Source organism: Prionailurus viverrinus, chromosome C2, assembly GCF_022837055.1.
Source record: "Prionailurus viverrinus isolate Anna chromosome C2, UM_Priviv_1.0, whole genome shotgun sequence".
Taxonomy (NCBI): domain Eukaryota; kingdom Metazoa; phylum Chordata; class Mammalia; order Carnivora; family Felidae; genus Prionailurus; species Prionailurus viverrinus.
In genome coordinates, this window is record NC_062569.1 from 35,648,785 (window position 1) to 35,672,815 (window position 24,031).

General features: G+C 41.0%; 1 protein-coding gene across 1 annotated transcript in view; it reads left to right on the forward strand.

Moving 5' to 3' along the window:
- The window catches only part of CLSTN2 (calsyntenin 2), a 605,822-nt gene that overhangs the window by 220,395 nt on the left and 361,396 nt on the right, over positions 1 to 24,031 (forward strand). Inside the window, exon 2 of the mRNA XM_047876487.1 lies at positions 4,082 to 4,204. Coding sequence (XP_047732443.1) covers positions 4,082 to 4,204 — 123 coding nt within the window. The remainder of the gene's footprint in view (positions 1 to 4,081; positions 4,205 to 24,031) is intronic.

Here is a 24,031-nt window from a genome sequence, read left to right on the forward strand (position 1 = left end):
TTAGCTTTGGTTCTCTACAAAAGTTCTTTATCAGATTGAGGAAGTTCCCTTCTATTCCCTATTTACTGATTGTTCTGATTATAAATGGATGCTGAATTTTGTCAAGTGTTTCATTCAGGGACTCTTCCCCAATTTACCTCCCCCACCCCGTGCTTAAGCTGTTCTTGCATATTTTTAGGTGACCCATAAATATTTGTTGAATGAATGGAGTTGGGCTAAATATCTCTGTGAGTGCAAAGCTAACTTTAGCCCCTTAGAAGTGTGAGATGGGCTTAGGGGAACGTAATATTTGAATGCCTATTCATGTCAGAGATACTAGATTTGCCTAAATGATCTCATACAATTTTTACAACATTCTTATGAAGTAAGTATCTCCATTTTGCAAATGAGGGATGATGAGTAATAGATAGAATGATTAAAAAGCTGTAATATGGTTGGGATGTGGGGAAAAGGTCCTGTGTTTCATAATTAAATAGAATGAAAAAAGATAATCTTTATGTTCATAAAACAAAGAATATACAAAGGAGGATGGTTTAAAATATGATGCAAGTTAAAATAGAGTATGATTTGGTTATCTGATGGCATGAAACTATCAAGAGTCCAGTCGGTCTGGGTACAAGGAACATCATCCGTGGAATGACAGTTAAACCATTAAGAAGGGAAAGCAATCCTTGCATAACACTCAGCTCAGCCATGAACAAAAGCCTCATAGTCAAAATCATGCAAATTTAAGTTATTGGTGTGCAGCCCTGAGGATGTGATCTATAGACAAAGCAAAGAAGATTTAATTTAGCTTACCCATGAAAATGCAAATGTTTGTCAACCTTGACAACGAGAAAGTCAAGAAAGATTTGAAGGAAGCTAGAAGGTGGAAGAAAAATGTGGAAATTGTAGGGAGGTTAACACTCTTATTTTTCAAAAAGGGAACATTTAAGCCCCTCTGAGCTTCAGTTCCTCACCTGCAAAATGAGCTATAAAGTCTTGTATTATGGGGTTGTGATGAGGATTAATGAATGTATGTAAAATGCCTAATATGTGATAGGTACACAACTAGTGATGAGAGGAGAAAAGGACGGCAGGCCTATGGATAAAAGGAAATAAACCCATCCCCACTCTTGATGGGAAACCCAACTGTAAGGTCTATAAATCTCCTCCCTGCTGACACTGTCACTGCTCAGAGAGTAGTGGTCAGTCTGACTAATGAAAGGTCAGGGGCTCTGTGAGATGAGGGTGGTAAGTCTGAGTAATCAAAGGTCAGAGGCTGTGTGTCCAGCCCAGGGCATCTGAACAACATGACAACCCTGTGAGTGGAGTCGTTTTCCCCATTTTACAGTTCAGGGAATTGACACTCTGAGTGGCCAACTGACTCACATAGAAGTGGCCCGAGGTGGCTAAGCCAGGCCTGAAACCCAGCAATCTAGCAACTGGCTCTAGATTCCATTGTCTGCCATCGAGTCAAGTGGCACAGTGAATCTGAAACACTGGATGAGCTTATGGCATATCCTCTATCCACATTTCTAATGAATAGCCCCTAGGTTTAATTAAAGGGGAAAAAAGATTAATTGTTTCTCCCAACAGCTGCAAATTATTTACATTGCGTTTGTGTTGATGGCTAATAAAAGAGCAAAGGCGCGCAGGGACAACCCAGGGTGGCTGTAATTCTTCCAGGGTCCATAATGAAGAACTGGTTCGAATGCCAGCATGTAAGCACGGAGGAGCCTGCTGTCCCATTCAGACCCACAGTGGGCAGAGCCGCTCTCTGACCTGGGCATGATCCAATCCGCAGAAATAGCTCTCAGGAGCCAAGACCTGAGAAGAACAGGCATATGTCCCTGCTCCACTAAACTGCCTCTTGGTTTGTTCGTGATTGCTGTGAAATGGGTGAGAAGGAGCAAAATGGTGGCCAGGTTGAGTCTACCAGCTATCCTAGAGCAACTCTTAGCTGACCTTTTGAAGCATGATGGGGTGGAAAGGGGACAGGAGCCACTGCAACAGAGCTGTTTTCAATTTTATAAGCTCTTGCTTTGCGGTAACTACTGAAAATTATTCACTATGATATGTATATATATTTTAATGTGTGTTATGTATTATAATGTGCCTGACTTTGTATTATAATATGAATGTTTATGTACACATGTATGTGTTTTTGGATCTCACCACATATGAGAGAATTGTTAGTCTTCCCAATTGTTAGTTTTCAAGCCTGTGGCCATCCTGGGAAAGTCACACCTTGTGAAAGAAGTTCTTCATCATTTTCATAATGATCACACCTACCTCTTAGGTCCCTGTGGGGAGCGTTACGCATGTGACAGCATCATTCAAACTGTGAAGCAGGGTGTGAGGATTGGCATCAGGACAACTTTGATTATTCTAGGGTTCCCTCTAACCTGTTATTTTGCTTCTTAAGCACCTACCCTGCCCTCAGACTTGTGTGAGTGTATGTAGGGGAATAAAGGACAAACCAAGAAGATCACAGTTGAGGAATCAGATTAATGTTTCAGGATATTATTCTTTTTTTTTTTTTTTTTTTTTTTTTTTAAATTTTTTTTTTTAACGTTTATTTATTTTTGAGATAGAGAGAGACAGAGCATGAACGGGAGAGGGGCAGAGAGAGAGGGAGACACAGAATCGGAAACAGGCTCCAGGCTCTGAGCCATCAGCCCAGAGCCCGACGCGGGGCTCGAACTCACGGACCGCGAGATCGTGACCTGGCTGAAGTCGGACGCTTAACCGACTGCGCCACCCAGGTGCCCCAGTCAGGATATTATTCTTAATGCCAGTGTAGAGGATGAATTGGAGTGGGATAGGACTTCTTACTGGAAGACCAGTCAGAAGGCCACTACAGGCATGCAGAGAGGTGATGGCAGGGCCAGAACCAAAAAAGGAGATGGAATTGACAGACTTGGGGTATTCACACAGGAATATTACACCAAACCTAGCTCAAGTCTTATTTAAATTCTCGGCCCTTTATGTGTGGCTGTTGACCATAAGTATCTTGTATTCCTTTGCTAGGCCTGCCTTAAGAAAGTGCTACTAACTTTATGGCTTAGAACAACAGAAATTTACTGTCTCACAGTTCTGGAGGCCAGAAGTCTGAAATAAAGTTGTTGGCAGGACCAGGCTTGCTCTGAAAGTACAAGGGATAGATCTGTCCCAAGTGTCTCTTCTGGCTTCTGGTAGTTTCTTGGCTGGTGGCAACAGAACACATTGCACTCACATGTATGCGTGTCTGTCTCTGTGTCCAAATTTCCCCTTTTTATAAGGCACCCTTCATTTTGGATTAAGTCCTGCCCAAATGACCTCACTTTAACTTGATTACCCCTATAAAGACCCTCTCTCCACATAAGGTCACTTTCCAAGGTACTGGAGGTTAGGACTCTAACCTCTTTTTTTTCAGGGCCATAATTCAACCAGTAGCATGTAATTGATGTGTGTTAATTTTCCATTAAATAATGTGTTATTCACCTGGTAAAATTACTAAAGAGCAACTTAAACTTCTTAGGCAATTTAGACCATTAAGATAGACACAGTTTTTAAGTGATAAGAAAGCATTCAAATGTCTATTGTATCTTTACACATATGTTGGTACATATACAGATATGTATGTATATAAAATGCAGTAACAATTTGTAATGATAGATTAGGTCAAGGTCAGAAATTCCAGCACACAGCCATGACCTGCTAGTTCATTGATTGATAATGAATATTAACCCTGAAACATCTATTAATAGATGGTAGCATTTGAGAATTAAAGCTTTCAGTCAGTTTTTAAACAGTAGCTATCTACACTGGGCATCCAGGAATAGAAATAGTTGGTTTTGGGTCAAGTGAAAGATCCCTGGTCTTGGAGCCCAAAAATCTGCTGCCCAACTTTCTGTGTGCCTCATTGAACTTCTCTCTGAACCTCGCGTCTCTGAAGGTTCCTTAGGTGTAAAATGGGACCATCGTGCTCTTTGTCTCTCATGCGGTTGTTGGATGAGAGCATATGATTGGACAAATGTGCACTATTAATAATATCATTATGGATGAGCTATTCAAGTGGTGATCTTAAAAGTCAATCTTTGTTTCCATTGTGTTCTAGTCAACAAGCACAAGCCATGGATCGAGACCTCATATCACGGAGTCATAACTGAGAACAACGACACAGTGATTTTGGACCCACCACTTGTAGCCCTGGATAAAGATGCACCAGTTCCTTTTGCAGGTGAGATGATGGCTTATTATGGTTGCACTTAGCCCTCTTTTAAACATGTCAGGAAGCCTCCATGGAGCTGAGACTCAGGCTGTCTATAGCTCTTGTCACCCTCTGTGCATCTCTTCATGATCAGTCTGTGATTTCAAAGCTCTGTGCCTCTTCTGACTTCTGGTGTGGTTCTGATTTCTGATTTATGGTTTTTTCCTTTGGTATTGCCTCCAGTGCAAGACCCTTATTTCTTCTTCTGAGTGATGGTATATTGCTGAAGTGGCCTCTGGAGTTGGAAAAGCCGGGCTAGTAAGGTCCATAGGGGAATTTTCCCTCTTGAAAGATGACCTATCGACAGATTAAGTGTGTGACCCATTGTCCCCACTACCCATGTATCATGGACAGGTGAAGAATTGCAGTTTGGTAGCTTGGCAAGAGAAGAGGGAAAGAAAAAAAGGACCAAGAAATATTTGCTCACGATAGGAGAGGGCTGTGCCCTTGAGATTCACAGTGGGTGTGGCTTTTGGCGGAGGAATCAAAAGACAGTGCCATTTTGCCCTCTGCAGCTTGTGGCTAGAGAGTCTTCTCATTATCATCAAGATAATGACTACTTCCTTCTCTAACCTCCTGTAAGGACCAGCTCTCTGGACCAGTGTGTGAAAAATATGGCTATGTCTCACATTTCCACAGACTCTGGCAAAGAGAAGGGGATGGCTGATGGTAGGGGCAGGAGGGAATGGGCAAAAAATTTCTGAAGATGCCTGCATCATGAGTAATATTGTTAACATTTTATCACTGTCAGGAGAAAGACAGGAAATTTAACGAAGGTTTTCAAGATTTCTAGAAGATTGCTTTATGATAGATGGGTGCCAGGCTGAGGTTTTCACCATGATGAAGTCTATTTTTTTCTGACAGTTTGTCTGCTACATTATGAGCTACTTGGGCAGAAAAAAATGGCTCTTTCACACTTCTAAGAGATAAGCTCTATGAAGGCCCCTTTTTCATTCCAGAACATTGTAAAGTGAGGAGTGAGGGGGTGGGTTCAATGGGGGAAATTCAGCGTTATGTGAAGATAAACCCATAAGTATTCTTACGGAGCATCGGGGAGATACTCTTGACTCTCAGAAGAAGCTTTATCTTTATTTCATGTTAGACTGATTACCACCAAGGGCACCTAACTGTGACTTGCATGGTGTTTTAGAGTGGGGATATTTCCTTACATCTTCCAGCCATCCTCAAAGTTTCCAGCTCAACCAAATTCCACTCGGAAGTGTGAATCCCATGCTGTCTTTTCCACAAAAGAGGAGTTATCTTTCCCAGACCTTCTTTGCCAGCCTGAGACTATTCCAAAGCATCCCCTTCTTGGATATAATTAGATGATATTGGGGTGAATCAGCAATTCTTAACCTCCTAGAAATGAGATTTTAAAACAAGCAGTAGCAAAAAATGTTTGGGTTATGGAAATGTTTGGTTTGGAATGCACTGTGTGCTTAACAAAATGGAGGCAATATTTAAAAATTGGGAGATTTAATGTAAGAAGGCAGGATTCTGGTTTATCTTGATGAACCAGATAGGAAATGCAAAGCTGAGTCATGGCTTCCCTCTCTAGGCTGAGCAAGTGCTCCTGGCTTCCCTCAGCCCCTTCTCTGCAGCCTGTGTGCATAGGTCTTTCCACCAAGCAGGTCCTCTCATTCGCCTTTCCTTTCAAGTGTGTGACTCTTCTTTGAAACATGACAGAAAAAACCAGTGATACATGAAGCAGGAAGTAAAAGTGAGTTACTTTAGTGTAGTGCGTCTAACATTTTAAAAGATGAGGGATGTGTCTGATTCTTTATTATGTCTACCCTCAATGAAGCCCTGTTCTCCTCTAATAGTGAACTAGGAAACTGAAGTTGTTGAATAAACTGTTCTACCATAAAGTTATAAGCTCTTTAAGGTACAGACCAAAATGGGGGAGGGGGCACAGTTTAAGCAAATCTGATATTTGGAAGTTTGGATTTACAAAAGATTACTTCTCTTGCTTGGTTTATGGGACTGCAGGACAATTAATAACTTCACCTGAAGATTCACCAAAGTGTTTCATAAACCATAAATCCGTCAAACTTGAATTTGTATTCTGACCATCTGATATGCCCACTGGTTTTCAGGCACATCTTGAAACTAAGATTTGCTTCTAAGCCAAGCCCTGAGTAGTTATTCCCATTTGAAGAAAATTTCTCTGCTCCTTGATATTTGCAGCTGCATAAAAAAATCTAGCTTAATGCATCAAAATATAATCTTCCAAGCTCTTCAGAGTAAAAAATAAAGGTGCTTTTTGGAATGGTCAAAGCTATTTTTCTCAGTGTTATTTATGATCAGCTCTAAGACAGGACACAGGCACTCACCATCCATCCATGCTGCAGACGTTTATTTTAAAACATTTATCTTAAAAAGAAAATACTGAAGATTTATTTCAGATCCCTATCATTCTCATAAAATTGAAAAATTCATATCTGCCAGCTCCATCAGTTCTTGAAGTCAACTGTAGCTTTTAGTCCCCCCTTATCAACTGTTTGTGCATTGTCAGTTTTCCACCCCTTTCCCACTGGTCTTTATTTCCAATTTAGCCTGTGAGGTGAGCCATAAGCTTGCTGGGAGATGGTTCCATCCATAACATTTTTGCTCTGTCTCATTTCTTTTGTGATTTCCCTCTTTGAAAAAAAAATTTAGAAAAATCTACATAAAATATCACTCACTTAAATAGAAGTCATCATTGCATTTTGCATATAAATGCAAATTCAGGGACATAGAATAGCTTTTCCTGCATATTTCCTGATTATTACAATAACTGTTGATTGTGGAAAATGTGAAAAATATAGTAAAACACAAAAAGGTGTGAAAAATATGTTTTCTTACCCCCAGAGAGAGCCTCTGTTAACATTTTAGTGTATTTCCTTCCAGTCATTTTTCTACTCTTTTTTTCCTCCAAAAATTGTGATCTCTCCTCGTATTACAATTACTAACAACTTATTTTTCCCACTAAACTAATGAAAATATACCATTTCATTAAATATTAATTCTGCAACTGATTAAATGGCTGTGTGATGTCCTTCTCAATGAATATTCTGTAGCTTACCATTCTTTTTTTTTCTAGCTTCATTGAATTACAGTTGACATACAACATTGTCTAAGTTTAAGGTGTACAATGTATTGATTTGATAAACATCTATATTGGAAAAATGATTATTGCCATAGTGTTATCTAACATCTCCATCACCTCAAATAATTACAATTTCCTTTTTGTGGTGAGAACATGTAAGATCTATTCTCTTAGCAATTTTCAAGGATATAAAACAATGTTGTTAACTATAATCATCATGCTGTACATTAGATCCCCAAAACTTATTTGTCTTGTAACTGAAATTTTCTACCCTTTGGCAACACCTCCCTAATCCCCCCCCCCCCCACCCCAGTGCCTGGTAACTACCATTTACTCCCTGTTTCTGAGTTTGACTTTTTAAAGCTGATTCCACATATAAGGGAATCTACATATAAGTGATATCATATATGTGATATAAGTGATTCCACATACAGATTCTATATATAAGTGAGATCATGCAGTATTTGTCTTCTATGTCTGGCTAATCTCACTGACCATAATGTCCTCAGGGTCCATCTATGTTGTCACAAATGCAGGAATTTCTTCTCTCATGGCTGAATAATACTAATAATAGAATATTATTTATACACTTTTTTTTATTTATACAATTTTCTTCTTTATACATTTATCAGTTTATCCGTTGACAGACACTTAGGTTGTTTTCCATATCTTGGCCATTGTGAATTATACTGCAATGAACATAGGGATGCAGATATCTCTTTGAAATCCTGATTTTATTTCCTTTGGATGTATATACAGAAGTAGTATTGCTGGATCATATGGTATTTATGTTTGTAATTTTTTGAGGATCCTCCATACTGTTTTCCATAGTGGCTGTACCAGTTTACATTCCCACCAACAGTACACAAAGGTTTCCTTTCTCTGCATCCTCGCCAACATTTTATCTCTCATCTTTTTGAAGATAAACATTCTGACAGGTATGAGGTGATAGGCAAATAATCTGTTATAATTCTTTTTTATTATAATTGTCTGCATTTCTGATTCTATCATTTGGATGGATTTCCAGAATTGGAATTAATAGGTCAAACATTTTAAAGTTCTGGAAACATGTTAAATTCCTTTCCAGAATAGTCGTATGAGTCTGCAGTCCTATTCTTACCACTCTAGTCTCATTCCCTGGCCCCTTTATGGCTTATTCTAATGGTGTGATTTAGATGATGTGGTGCAATCACCAGTAACAGTAGCCTCACCATCTTCATCTGTAAAATAATATAAGCTTTCCAAGGTTGTTGTTTTGATTAAATTTAAAGAATGTCTATGATGAATGTTACAGTGATTCGAGGTATAATAGAAGCTTAATAAATTTGAGGGTTTTTTTTTTTCCATATCCTCTTCTGTGCCCATTTCATAGCAAGATAACCCAACTCAGAGAGATCCCAAGCATCTCAGGGCAGGCCAGCCATGGGGCTGGGACTGGAGCCCAGGACTTCTCACCACTTTCTCCGAGTTCTTTTTCCCAGTGATGTTGCCTTTCGATCCCTACCCCCACTGAGTACTAGAGGTGTCATCAACTCTCAGTCAGTGAATCATCCTCTCTCAGACGTCAGTCAAATCCATTAAACCTAACTCAGTTCTCAACCCAGTGTCTGGGCCCGGTGGACATGACCTTCTTAGAGAATCAGATCCAGAAAAATCCTTGAGTAATAATGAAAATCCTGTCCATTGCATGGCAAAAAAATGATAATGAAAGCAAGCTAGGCACGCTGTGAACTTATTAATTTCTACATGAGCCCCACTGAGGCCTGTTAGGAAACTGTGGAGACTTTTAAATTTGAAGGGAATTAGATTGCCTTTCAGAGATAATAGAACTGTTCATTTGTCTACATTGGGCCAGTCTGGACTTGTCTTTAGTAAGGACAGAGCAGCAGAGAGTGATCAGGCATAATTGGCTGGCTTCTCAGGCTGGGTGACTCTCTGAAGGCTGCCTGGAAAATTGCCCAGGATGCGATTTGGCCTGTTTGGATCAGCTGTTTGGAGCGGAAGATTCTCCCCTCTCTGTGGTTAGCTCCATTTGCCCCTCCTTGTGCTGCTCAGCATTTGCCCACCTATTTGTCCCCTTATCTTTGGACCTGCCCAGGGCCCTTTCTGTGCTTTGGGCCCCCTAGGTCCCTGAGGGCAGGGATCCTCCCTGAGGGCTTGTGCAGCCCCTGCCTCTTATGGTGGTAGGGGAACGCGGAATGTGAACAGCCACAGGCTTTGACAGATACACATTGCTGAATATTTACATTCTGCCATTTCCTAGCTGTGTGGTCTCATATAAGTTACTGAACTCCTCTGAGGGGCAGTTCTCTCATAATTAAAATGAGGGTAAACACAGTATCTACATCTGGGTTAATGTGGATTAAATAAAATACTAATGTCCTGTGCCTAGCGCACTCCCTGGCAGCCAGTAGAGGTCCAGTATGCCACAGTTCTGATAATCCTAGCAATGATAGTAATGAGAGTAATCAAAGTAGGTATAATTCTTAGTGTCACCAATAAGCCACAACGTTTTATTTATTTTAGGCTGATTACAATGATGGAATTATAATCGATGATAATGATATTAAAGGGAGGAGAAAAGTGAGTTTGGAGTTTGTTTTAAAGGCTTAATACAGTCACCCATCCAGCTAGGTTTCCTGGACTGGTTATGTGGCGGTGTCGGGACAATCAGTTAAATAATGTAGTGAAAGTAGTTTGTGAATTGTGCAGAACTCTGTAAATCGTTGGTGGGAATGTATTTCCTCGCATTGCACCTGCATTCTATCCCTGTGGAGTAATCCATTAGTTGCAAGATACACGTTTGGATTACTGCAGACCATATGCTCTTTTATTAGAGACGTACACACACACACACACACACACACAAACACACACACACACATACACACACACACACACACACACACACACACACACATGTGCCAGCCACAGCACACACAAAATTATATCCAAGCCTCACACCAACTCTGTGGAACAAGAAGGTCAGCTGTCGTGATTCTGTCTTGCCAATGAGGACATTGAAACTTGAAAAAACATTAAGTAACTATTCAGGGCTACCTCGCTGAGGATGGCTCGGCCCTATCACTCAATCCCAGATGCTCAGACTCCAAGTCCTGCCTTCTTTCCCCTCTGCCCATTGTCCAGTGGTGGATACATGTCTCATTGGCAGTCGAAGATTGACATGGTACCCGGACATAGCGTTAAGGAATGTGGCCTACCGTTGCGGGTTGTTCCCTTTGAAGTTCTTTTTCAATCTCTCTGATGATGTCAAGGAGAAAGGCAGTTGGCGAGGCTCAGCACCTCTCCAGCATTTGCTAATCCCTCTCTCTGACAAAGAAGGCACAAGCTCTTTCTCAGAGCATTCCATAGGCCACACTGTTGAGGTAGAATGTTAATAGCATTCTGTCGTGTTTTATTTAAGTTCCTTTTTCTTTTTTTCTTTTTCTTACCTTTTTTTTTTTTTTTTTTGAGACAAGTATTGCTGGCTTTTCAGTTTTGGGGGTTTATTTTTAAAAATAGAGTCATTTGGGTGTTTTTAAACCCCAATTTAAAGAAAAATGTAAATAAATAAGTAGGTAGTTCATGGCAATGGCAAAAACAACCAAAAAACAAAAAACCATGAAAGAGGTCCAGGACTGAGTGCCACATGGGACGCCATGGAATGACCACCTCTGAGCTTCATTCCTCACCCAGCCACTTCAGGGCTACCCACCATCTTCAGTGCCCTTCCCTGCCACAGGGTCTCTGAGGGCTGACCCTGGCAGCCAAGGAGCCACCTACATCAGCCTCACAGTAGATGGTGATTGTGTTCTAGGTGGTTTGTGCGGGGGGGGGGGGGGGGGGGGGGGGGGGTCATTCTTGTGGGCCAGAGGCAGGGTGCCCCCTGGTGTCCCACCCTGGTCTCTGAGCATTTACTTGGCCTCAGCCAGAAGCCAGTCTGGCAGTCCTTGCAGAGAACTGTGGATTCTCTGGAATCCACAATCTGGGTAACTGCCCCGGACCTAACAGAGTTGGAATCAAGAATAAACAGTACCAGGGGTGCCTGGGTGGCTCAGTCAGTTAAACGTCTGACTTTGTCTCAGGTCATGATCTCATAGTTCGTGAGTTCAAGCCCCCTGTTGGCCTCTGTGCTGACAGCTCAGAGCCTGAAGCCTGCTTCGGATTCTGTGTGTGTCTCTCTCTCTGCCCCTTCCCTGCTCACACTCTGACACTCTCTCTCTCTCTCTCTCTCTCTCTCTCTCTCTCTCTCAAAAATAAATAAACATTTAAAAAAAAGAATAGACAGGACCAGAAAGACATGGATCAACGTCTGTTAATTCGAGTACATGTGACAATTACTAAAAAGAATAAAGAATAAAACAAAATTAACCTACACTCCTAAGACCCTGCCAGACCTTTTCCTGTTCATATATTAATACACAGTTCTGATTAATTTGGATCATAGTTTACTTGGTTCAGAGTCTTTGTGTTTTCATCTTTCATAGACCTTTTCCAAGCTGACTAAAATATATTTTAAAATATTACTGAAGAGTAGAGTACAAAATTATACTTCATAGATCCCTCTCGTGGTTTATTTAACCGTTCTCTTATTTTTGTACATTTAGGTTGTTTACAGTGTTTTTCCAATTAAAAATAACATTGCCATGGGCAACTTTGTAGAAATACCTTTCTTATATAAACATAGGAGTCAGGATTTCATGTTTATGGTTTAGTTCATAGACGGTAAAAAAACAGATGTGTTCTATTTTCAGTGACAGATTGAGATTGTGTTGTCAGATGTTTTTGCCGATATGATCGGTGATCGCCCAATTTTCGAGCATATGGTGTGTTTCCGGATAAACAGGGGAGTAGAAACTGGACTGGCTCCCACACCTGTCCACAGCCTGTGGCGGAGCCTCTATCCTTGTAATGAACCCTCTCCCTCACCATAGTGACTGTCATCTAAGGGTTTCCAGTTTTAGGCAAGGTGTGATTTGAGAACTCATCAGGACAGTACAGAAGTTGCTTTAAAGCTGGGAAAAATTTGCAGGGTGAGGGCACATCAACCAGCAAATAAGCCAGAAGACCTGGTCAAGTGGATGCTCTGGGGAGGACCACCATGACAGCATCCATTTGTAGTCCCCAGGAGCAGCAAGGCCTGTTGGACCACACCCGTGGGCCCGGTCCTGTTGGTGGCAGAGGGGTCTACCAGGCACACTGGGAGAGAAGAAGACCTGGCATATCATTCACCCTGGAACTAAAGTATTGAGTTAGCTCTGTTCTTGGTGCTCTCTTTTCAGCCAGTTTCTCAGCTTCCAGCCTTGACAGTGATGGGGGCATATTTGGGTCTTTTTCTTGGTTACCCCTCCATGAGCAGTGCATTCACTCTGGTGTTTCCCTTTCACACTTTTTACCCCTCCCTCCTATCTGCTGATGGCCAGGAAGCTCTGGAGGCAGATCTCATCACTGGACAGGGCCTTCCATATATAACCCTCGGGTTCCCAGGGCCTGGGACACAAAGCTCTGGCCTTGCTGAGTAGAGAAGTGAACATCTTTCCTGCCACAGAGGAGGTCGGTAGTCCCTTTCTATGGTGGAACTGTTCTGCTGGAGGGAGAAAAAGGAGCTTCCCAGATTCTCTGCTGCCCATGCGTTTGGGGTCTTTGCCCTGAATTTTCTTTCTTGTTAATTATCCTCTTTGCCCACCCCAGACTTTATCTCAGTGTCCCTAAAGCTCTCTGTCTGTATATCGCCAGTCACTGGGCCTTTTGTTGTTGTTGTTTTCACTTCTCTCATGCTGAAGGCTGTGTATATTTTTGCTTCATGGCAACTCATTCTAGGATGGCCCATCTCATCTGGAAAATTGTACTGTTCACCTCTTCTCCATTATGATCCATGCTTAATCCTGGAGTCCCAGGCGTCTCCATAGGAGCCTAGTTGCTCAGGGTTCTTCTGCACCTGAGTCCCTGATGAGTGCAGTCACATAACCTCTTCTCATGCTTAGTGGTCAGAGGCAGGTGCTGAGGGGACACTGTGTCAGGATGGCTGGAGGAGGGACTAGGAGCCAAAGTAAGAGGAAGGAAGGCAGGAGCAAGGGCTGGCCAGGCAAGGAAAAAGAAGAGTGTGGGAGTCCCAGATAAATGTTTACAGCAGGGGTCCCACTCCAGTTCAAACTAATGTTTAAGGGAGAATTAGTGATTACTTGTGGGTCATTTTCCATAATTTAGGCTGAAAAGTGAGGGACATTTAGGGATTCAAACCATATTCCTAGGACATGGGACTTTCATTGCTATAACCAAGAAGTTCTGGGTAAAGTGGAGTGAGTTGGTCACCCCAACAGGAAGGATGTGGAGTTCTAGGATAGAAAGCTTGAGTACTGGCACTAGGTTGCTTGAGAAAAGCCCTTGAAGGTAAGAATCTCAAGTCTTCTGGGATTTGGAGCTAATGGCAGTATTATACTAAAACAGGATGAAAAGTGGACAATGAAATCAATAAGAATAGCAGGACTGGTGCCAGCCCATATGGTAACTGTGAAAATTAGAAACAGGTGCTCTTTATTACATATGGACACTGTCCCACACTAGAGCACATGACTTGGCAAATGGAGAAAGAGGCAGATTTCAGCCCCTACTTGTCCCCTCAGTCGTACATCCTTGTACAAAAAGCAACTTGCAGGCAACAGCACTGGAAATTAACTGACATTTATCAAGCACTGACTGCATGCCAGGCACTGTACTAGGTAGTTTATCATATGTACTAGATACACACATACTGTATCATTTAACTTTTACAACAGTCCTCTGAAGGAAGCACTATCATTGTTTCGTTTTTACAGAAGGAGAGACTAAAGCTAAACCAGATTCTGTAATTTGCTCAGAACACAGTAGTGATGATAAAATTGTAATTTTAACCAGGTGTCTTCAGCTAAGGTATTGCTGTGCAACAACCACCCCAAAATGTAGGAGCATTAAAAATCAGCCATTAATTCTTTCTCAAGAAAGATGCTCCCAAGTTTTGGGGTAGTTGTTGGACAGCTCTGCTAACGTGAGCCAGGCTCAGCTGGTCCCAGCTGGGCTTGTCCAGGTACTTGTGGGCTGGTGGGTAGGCTGTAGGCTGGCTTGTCTAGAGTGGCCTTGACTGGATGACACTGTTCTTCCCCATGTATTCTTCTGGAATGCTGGCCCAAGCATGATGGCAGACCAGCCTGAGTATATAGAGCATAAAGAGCACATAGTTGTGCAAGATTTGGCAACTACCTGGCAAGCTACTTGGGACAGGTTTGTTACTGTCCCGCTGGCTAAGCAAATCATATGGCCAAGCCCAGAGTCAGCGTCATAGCAGACTGCCAATGGCAAAGAGGGGTGACAAGTAGGGTCATCAGTGTGGTCCTTCCATCACAGCCTGCCCTTAGGCCACAACTATTCACACCCCTTTCTCATAGAAAATATGCTCACTTTATTTTAGGATCCTCAAAAGTGCATCCTATAATGGCATCTGGCTTTGAGGCCAAGATTTTGTGATCTTCCTCAGGTCTGGATGCAGGTCTCTTGGTCCAGAAATCTGTTAGCTAAAAGGATAAGTTATCTCCCCACCCCCCACCCCAATTTTCAGGGAAGGGAAACCTCAACAACCTCCCATTCAAAGAGAAGAAGAATGGGAAGCACACAGCAATCACTGGGCTGATCTCTAGCAATCCTGTATCCTTCTGGAAAAATGTTGCCAGGTCCCTCCATTTTGAGGGTGATTCTGTTCCCTAGGAGTGGCTCCCAGGCTACCCTTCTCTACAGTTCCCTGTTAACCACTGTTCCCTATCATCATCATTTGGTTCTGCTCCATCCCAAGCTAGTGGACTCAGCAGGAGTGGGCACAGGGTCCTGGCCTCAGTCCTTGGGGACACTTCTAGCTTCATTCATCTCCTCATTAGTGTCCCTGATTCTGTCCAACATTAGCAAAAGACAGTGGGTCAAACTTAACTCCAAAGCCAGGGCTCCGCATACAATAAATCAGGGGAAAAAAATGAAACAAAAAACACACCTTTATTTCTATTGGAGAAACAATTCATAAGACATAGTCATCAAAGCTCCAAGCCCAAACACATCCTGGGGAATCAGTGACTCTCAATCTATAGCCTTATTGGCAGATGTGATGCAAACATGTTTATGGTGCTTTCTCACTCACTGCCCCTCATGGCCAAATTCTAGGCCACTTGACCCAGACCCTCTCCCCGACTGGGATTGGACCTGAAGTGGGCACATAGCTCAGGCCAGCCAATGAATAAACTAGTTACAGCCTGTGATTGCTACCTGGATAGAAGAGGTCACACAGGCCAATTGGCTTCCTCTTTGAGTGCTAAGGGACCATGTGGGAGAGCAAGGATTATGAATGAAGCTTCTGTGATATGTGCAAATCATGATTTGGTCAGTAGACTGAGGCAAGCCCTTGGTCAGCCGACTGAGGTGAAGCAGCTGGTCCTAGGGAGAAACAGATGTGCCTGGAGGGAAGGGTCTAAGTGGTTGCTCTTGGAACCATGGCTTCCATTCTTAAGTGGTTCTGGTGTCCAGGTGATCTTGGATTTCCATGAGATTATTTTCATTGCTGCACTTGTATCTCCACTTTCTGCTGAGATGACTCTGTCTCTTTGTCCCTGGAAAGCAAAGAGGCCAAATGAAAACCACCTGTTAATATGGTTTTCTGTATTGAGGGAAGGGGCATTGTATGAGCTAGGGGAGAAAAATGAACCCAAGAATGCTCAGGTAAGTGGGCAGCATAGAGAAGAACGAGCAGGGAATTTGAAAACATTGAAGAAATCCTCATAAAAAGCAGTAGCTGGTGATCATCACAGGGAAATCAATGATGATTGAAAACCAGCTCCAACTGTCAGTAATTGGACTGTTTAATAGCCAAGCTTAGACAAGTTAATACTGATTCAAATCCCTTCTCCAGAAGCCATTTCCGCAGCTTACAACAGTGGCCATATTGAATAGGCCTGGAATCAGAGCCCATCACAAATATTAATTATGAACATGAATTCGTAAGGTCAATGGTTTTACTTTAATAGGAATTTGGGGCCTATGAATGCAAGTCCTAAATGTCTTAGACTTGTTAGAGATTCCAAAGCAAAGAATAGGAGTAGAGCAGGCATTTACAGTTCGTTCTGCTTGGCATCGTGTCCAGCGTGAGATCACTGAATACCTTGGCGTGAATTCAGAGCTCGATTTTATTATCTTGTAGCTGCCTGTAATCACAGATGAGGCATCAAAGGCCAGCTGTCCCCCATGAACCTTGACAGTCTATATAAACTAATTACTTTTTTATGAGCCATCCTTTCAGAGGTTTGGAGAGAGGGCCTATTAAGCCAAGTTCAATATGATCTACAAACTTTAAAAATTATTATTATTTATCTAAGTTCCAGCTGAGTGCCATGGTAAATGACATCGTCTGTAATGGTTGGCTTGGGTGGCCATGGACTTCATTAAAACACAATATTCTGTGTTATCTGTCATTCCTTCCTTCCTTCCTTCCTTCCTTCCTTCCTTCCTTCCTTCCTCTTTTTCTTTAGTGCAAAGGTAAATCCCAGTGAGGCAGGAGGTATTTCTGCACATTAACGATACTAATAGCAAAATTTGAAGGGCAAGGAAGAAACCCCACAGATTTCAGAAGTGTGGGAACATTAGCAAAGCCCTTCTCCTGGCTCTATCAGGCTGTGGATTGCAAGGGTAAAGCTTTATGCTCTTTGTCCCTAAGTCCACTGCACAAAGAGCACCCCTTGACCCTTTCTCTTTTTGTGTACCTCTCTCTCAGAGTCCCTAAAGAGGTGGGATAACAGATGTAACACTCACTGAGGCCTGCCCTTAGACCACCCACCTTGGTGCTGTTCCCAGTTGTCTGTCACGTTAGCACTTAGGCCATCTGTGCCGCTCTGCCTCACAGGTGGTGGGCTGGCCATACCATTTGGGGTGCTTTCTATCTCAGCCTCTGCCACTGGGCACTCCATCACTGCCCACCTCCAGATGCTTGCTGCTATGATGTTTTCCTTCCATGTCCACCATGATAATGAGAGGCCCCGGGTCAGCCCATGTGGCACTCCCCTTCATCACCTCCCTCCCAGCCCAGGAGAAAATGGCCTTTTTCCTCTTCAGGCCAACTCTTGTTCAGGGCTTCCCACAGAAATGTTGTTTGGACTCCCAATGCTACAATTCTTTCTGTTTTACCGTAAACTCTTCCCTTTCCAGAGATGGATGGGTACTCCCAGGATATCTAAGGGATGGGTTCACATACCAGACTGAGTTATGCTATAAGTGATATTCCACTTAGGTAACCCCTGCTGACTCTGCCCTTGTCTCAGTTCTTTTGTAGCACTTTATTTCCTCTCACAAGGAAAGACACTGCTGCCAGCTACATGGTTTCTCAGGCCCTCTCCATTCACCTCTCCTGTCATCCCAACACACAGTCCATCAGGCATCACTCTAAATGAGTGTGAACCTCATTTACAGAGAGGGGCCTGAGCCAATTGCAAGCCAGAGTGAATAGCCAGATAGCAGGGGAGTGGCTAGAGGGGCTTTATAATTCCACATGCCCCTTATCAGGATCACGTCCACCCCACCAGGACTCCTCCACTGACAGCATGTAAAGGAGACTCTTCTAAGTGGCATCCTCATGGTTCCCATGATGAGTTCTCCCTCGGCCACGGGACTTGCCACACTGGGCTTCAACTGACAAGCAGAGTCTGAATCCATTTTGTGTCCCTTAGCACCTAGCACTGAGTAGGTGTTCAATTAAAATTGGTGCAATGAATGAAAGACAGATTGATAGCATATTATGTGCTTAAGCTAACCTATCACCTTCTCTTACTGCTTTTGACATATTTGCTCCTGGCCTCAGCTGAGTTCTGCAGTACTTTTAATCAATCTATTGAATTATCTGTTCCTCCTACCAGAGCGAGTTTGTTTATACTTATGTCTTGGCATACAACCTAGCTTAGAGGCTCTTAGTAAATATTTGCTAATTTGAGTTGAAAGGATTGAGTGGGCTTCCAACCTACTGCTCACAGCATGGGGGTAGGGAAGGAAGACGCTGGTGTTCAGGGAAGTCTCATCATGGTGCCCACATTGCACACTGCGGGGGCTAAAACTGACTCCTGGTGGCCCTCTGATGTAATTGGGAGCAAAGCCACCCCAGCTAGTATGTTTCCCAGATCACTACTCCCACACTCAATGTAGCCAGTGAAGGAAGATGACTGGTGTACAGAGATCTGGACCCGAGGGGACTGTGGCAATCCAGAGAGATTCTTTGTGGTAGTGGAAAAGTTTCCTTACCTAAGGAAAGAGGCAGCTGCTAGTCAGTGCTGGCTAATTTCTTTTAAGAAGGTTGATTTTTTTGGGGGGGCGACTGGGTGGCTCAGTTGGTTTGCATCTGGCTTTGGCTCAGGTCATGATCTCACAGTTTGTGGCTTCGAGCTCCACGTCAGGCTCTGTGCCGACAGCGCAGAACCTGGAGCCTGCTTCAGATTCTGTGTCTCCCTCTCTATCTGCTCCTCCCCCAGTCATGCTCTGTCTCTGTTTGTCTCTCAAAAACAAAACAAAACAAAACAAAACAAAACAAAACAAAACAAAACAAAACAAAAAACATTAAAAAATAATTTTTAAAAAGTTGTTTAAAAATCACATTATTTTCAATTTATTGTGTTTTACATACATTATAAGAAATAACATGGAAAGACCCTGTGTACTCTTTACCCAGTCTCCTCCAGTCATAACACCATGAAAAGCCATTGTACATCGCAACCATGACATTGACATTGATAGTTAAGATACAGAACATTTCCATCACCACAAGGATCCTTTTTGTTACCCTTTTATAGTCTTACCTACTTTCCTCCCACCCACTCCCTCCTTAACTTCCTGGCAACCATTAATCTGTTCCCCTTTGAATAATTTGGTCATTTCCAGTATGTCATATAAATGGAATCATCCAGTAAGCAACCTTCTAGAATTAGCACTTTTGTCACTCAGCACTGTTCTCTGGAAATGCATCCAGGTTGTTACCTGTCTATCCTTTTTATTGCTGAGCAGTGTTCCACAGTATAAATGTACCACCGTTTGTTTAACCATTCATCCACTGAAGGACATCTGGGTTGTTTCCAGTTTTTAGTTATTATGAACAAAGCTGCTGTAACTATTTGTATACAGGTTTTTTTATATTAAATATAATTTATTGTCAAATTGGTTTCCATACTACACCTAGTGCTCATCCCAACAGGCGCCCTCCTCAATGCCCATTACCCAGTTTCCCCTCTCCCCCACCCCCCCATCAACCCTCAGTTCGTTCTCAGTATTTAAGAGTCTTATGGTCTGCCTCCCTCCCTCTCTGTAACTTTTTTCCCCCTTCCCCTCCCCCCTGGTCTTCTGTTAAGTTTCTCAGGATCCACATATGAGTGAAAACATACAGTATCTGTCTTTCTCTGCCTGACTTATTTCACTTAGCATAATACCCTCGAGTTCCATCCATGTTGCTACAAATGGTGAGATTTCATTCTTTCTCATTGCCAAGTAGTATTCCATTGTATATATAAACCATATCTTTATCCATTCATCAGTTGATGGACATTCAGGCTCTTTCCATAGTTTGGCTGTTGTTGAAAGTGCTGCTATAAACATTGTGGTACAAGTGCCTCTATGCATCAGCATTCCTGTATCCCTTAGGTAAATTCCTAGCAGTGCTATTGCTGGGTCATAGGGTAGATCTATTTTTAATTTTTTGAGGAACCTCCACACTGTTTCCCAGAGCAGCTGTACCAGTTTGCCTTCCCACCAACAGTGCGAGAGAGTTCCCGTTTCTACACATCTTCACCAGCATATATAGTCTCCTGATTTGTTCATTTTAGCCACTCTGACCAGCCTGAGGTGGTATCTCAGTGTGGTTTTGATTTGTATTTCCCTGATGAGGAGTGATGTTGAGCATCTTTTCATGTGTCTGTTGGCCACCTGGATGTCTTTGGAAAAGTGTCTATTCATGTCTTCTTCCCATTTGTTCACTGGATTATTTGTTTTTTGGGTGGTGAGTTTGGTGAGTTCTTTATAGATTTCGGATACTAGCCCTTTATCTGATATGTCATTTGCAAATATCTTTTCCCATTCCTTCAGTTTCCTTTTAGTTTTGTTGATTGTTTCCTTTACAGTGCAGACACTTTTTATCGTGATGAGGTCCCAATAGTTCCTTTTTGCTTTTAATTCCCTTGCCTTTGGAGATGTGTCGAGTAAGAAATTGCTGCAGCTGAGGTCAAAGAGGTCTTTTCCTGCTTTCTCCTCTAGGGTTTTGATGGTTTTCTGTCTCACATTCAGGTCCTTCATCCATTTTGAGTTTATTTTTGTGAATGGTGTAAAAAAGTGGTCTAGTTCCATTCTTCTGCATGTTGCTGTCCAGTTCTCCCAGCACTATTTGTTAAAAAGACTGTGTTTTTTCCATTGGATATTCCTTCCTGCTTTGTCAAAGATTGGTTGGCCATACATTTGTGAGTCCAATTCTAGATTCTCTATTCTCTTCCATTGGTCTATGTGTCTGTTTTTGTGCCAATACCATGATGTCTTGCTGATTACAGCTTTGTAGTAAAGGCTAAAGTCTGCGATGGTGATGCCTCCTGCTTTGGTTTTCTTCTTCAATATTACTTTGGCTATTCTGGGCCTTTTGCGACTCCATACAAATTTTAGGATTGCTTATTCTAGCTTCGAGAAGAATGCTGGTGCAATTTTGATTGGGATTGCATTGAATGTGTAGATTGCTTTGAGTAGTATTGACACTTTAACAATATGTAGTCTATCAGTCCATGAGCATGGAATGTTTTTCCATTTCTTTTTAGGTGAATGTAAGTATTCACTTCCCTGGAAAAAAATGTCAAGGAGTAAAATTGTAGGGTAGGATGATGGTTGCAGTGTTTTGTTTTTTAAGAAACTGCTAAGTTGTTTTCCAGAGTGGCTGTACCATTTTACTTTCCCATCAGCAATGTATGAGTGATTAAGTTTCTCTGCATTCCTACCAGCATTTGATGCTATCCCTATATTTTATTATAGCCACTCAATTAACTATGTAGCATTATCTCATTGTGGTTCTAATTTGCATTTCTCTAGTAGCTAATGATGTTAGATATCTTTTTATGTGTCCATTTGTCATGTGTATATCATATCCCATGAATTGTTTCCTTATGTCTTTTGCCCACTTTATAATTGGATTGTTTGTGTTTTTACTATTGAGTTTTGGGAGCTCTTTACATATTCTAAATACTCGTTCCTTGTCAGATCCCTGGTTTGTAAGTATTTTCTCCCATTGTATAACTTGTTTTTCATCCTTTTAGCATGGTATTTCTCAAGGCGAAAGTTTAAAATTTTGGTGAAGTCTAGTTTATCTTTCTATGGATTGAATTTTTGGTGTACAGTTTCAGAACTTTTTGCCTTGCCTTAGATTTTAAAGTGTCTCTAATGTGTTTCTCTAAAAGTTTTGTAGTTTTACATTTTATATTTAAGTAAATAATCCATTTTGAGTTAATTTTTGTATAAGATTATATTAGGTTGAGATTTCTTTCTTTTTCCTCCTCCTCCTCCCTTTTTTTTTTTTTTTTTTTTTTGTTTGCCGATGGATATTCAGTTGCATACCATTTGTTGTTTAAAAGTGTATCTTTCCTCCATTGTAATGTACTTTCCTCTTAAGATTGCCTTTGCTGCATCCCAAAGGGTTTGGGCTGCTGTGTTTTTATTTTTATTTGCTTCCATGTGTTTTTTAAATTTCTTCTTTAATTTCCTGGTTAACCCATTCATTCTTTATTAGGATGTTCTTTAATCTCCATGTATTTGAAGGCTTTCCAAATTTTTTCTTATGGTTGATTTCAAGTTTCATTGTGATCTGAAAATATGCATGGGGTGATCTCGATCTCTTTGTACCTGTTTAGATGACATGCAAATTCATGAAGTGTATCTTTCCTCTATTGAATTGCTCCTGCACCTTTGCCAAGAAAAGTCAGTTGGGCATATTTGTATGTGTCTATTCCTGGGTTCTCTTCACTGTTCCATTAATCTATATGTCTACTGCATCAGAACTACACGGTCTGGATTATTGCAAGTATTTAAGTCTTAACAGGTAAATAAATGAATGACTCCCAGTTTACTTTTCTTTTTTCAAAATTGTATAAACCATTCTAGTTTCTTTTATGTTTCCTATAAATTTTAGAATAATCTTGTCTACATCTACAAAAAAATCCTCCTGAGATTTCAACAGGAATTGAATTAAACTTATTTATCAATCTGGGGAGAATTGACATTTTTACCATGTTGAGTCTCCCAATCCGTGAACATGCTGTGTCTCTTCATTTGTTTCAGTTTTATTTCCTGCATCAATGTTGTTTAGTCTTAGCATAAAAATCCTGCACATGCTTTGTTAGATTTAGACCCAAACATTTCATTTTTGGTGACTGTAAGTGGTATTGTGTGTTTAATTTTGTTGTTCATGTGTTCATTTCGGCTATAGAGACATATAGTTGTCCTTTTATGTTTATGTTTTTATGTGTATATCCTCCAACCTTGCTGGACTCCTACAGACAATCGTGCAGTCTGCAATTAGAAACCATTTTATTTCCTTTTATTGTCTTACTGCACTGAATAGAAAGGAGAGAAGATTTTCTTGCCTTATTCCTGATTTAGGGAAAAGGATTCAGCATTTCACCAATAAGCATAATGAATGTAACCTGTAGAGTTTTAGCTAGTTGAAGTAGTTTTCTGTTTCAAGGTTTCTGAGAGTTGTTTTTTTTTTTTTAATCAAGAATTGTTGTTAAAAAAAAAAAAAGAATAGGTATTGATTTTCTTAAATTTTTTTGTTCCAGTATCAATTTATACGAATATATCTTTTTTCTTCTTTGTTTATATGGTGATGGATTGATTGATTTTCATATATTGAACCAACCTTGCTTCCTTAAATCCTGTTTAGTCATAGTGTATAATTTTAGTTATAGGTTCCTGCATTTGACTTGCTAATAATTTACTCAGGCTTTTTTCATTCACATTCATGAGCAATATTAGTCTGTCATTTTCTTTGTAATGTCATTATCTGTTTTTTTTTTTTAATCAGGGTGATACTAGCTTTATAAAATGAATTGGGAAATGTTCCCTCCTTTTCTGTTTTCTCAAAGAGACTTTGTAGTATTGTCATTATTTTTTTTATAAACATTTGGTAGAATCATCCAGTGAAAACTTTTTGGTGTGAGTTTTAAAATGATAAGTGAAATTTCCTTAATAGCTATAAGACAATTCAAATTATCAGTTTCATCTAGGGTTAAGTAGAGGTAGGTTGTGTGGTTGTATTTCTCAAGGAATTGGTCCATTTCATATTAGTTGCAGATGTATGTGTGTAGAGTTGTTTTTAGTATTCTGTTACCATCCTTTCAATGTCTATAAGGGTTTGTGATGATACACAGTTCAATCACAATACTGGTAATTTATGTCTCCTCTCTTTTTTCTTTTGGCATACTTGGTAAAGGTTTGTTAAATTTATTGATCTTTTTGAAGAACCAACTCATTTAATTGATTTCTTTCACTATTGTTTTTATATTTCTTATTTCATTGATTTTTGTTTCTATTTTTATTACTTATTTCATTCCACTTGTTTGGCTTTGTTATTCTTTAGTCTTTTGAGGTGGGGACTTAGATTATTGATTTGAGATGTTTTCTCTTTTCTAATGTAGGCATTT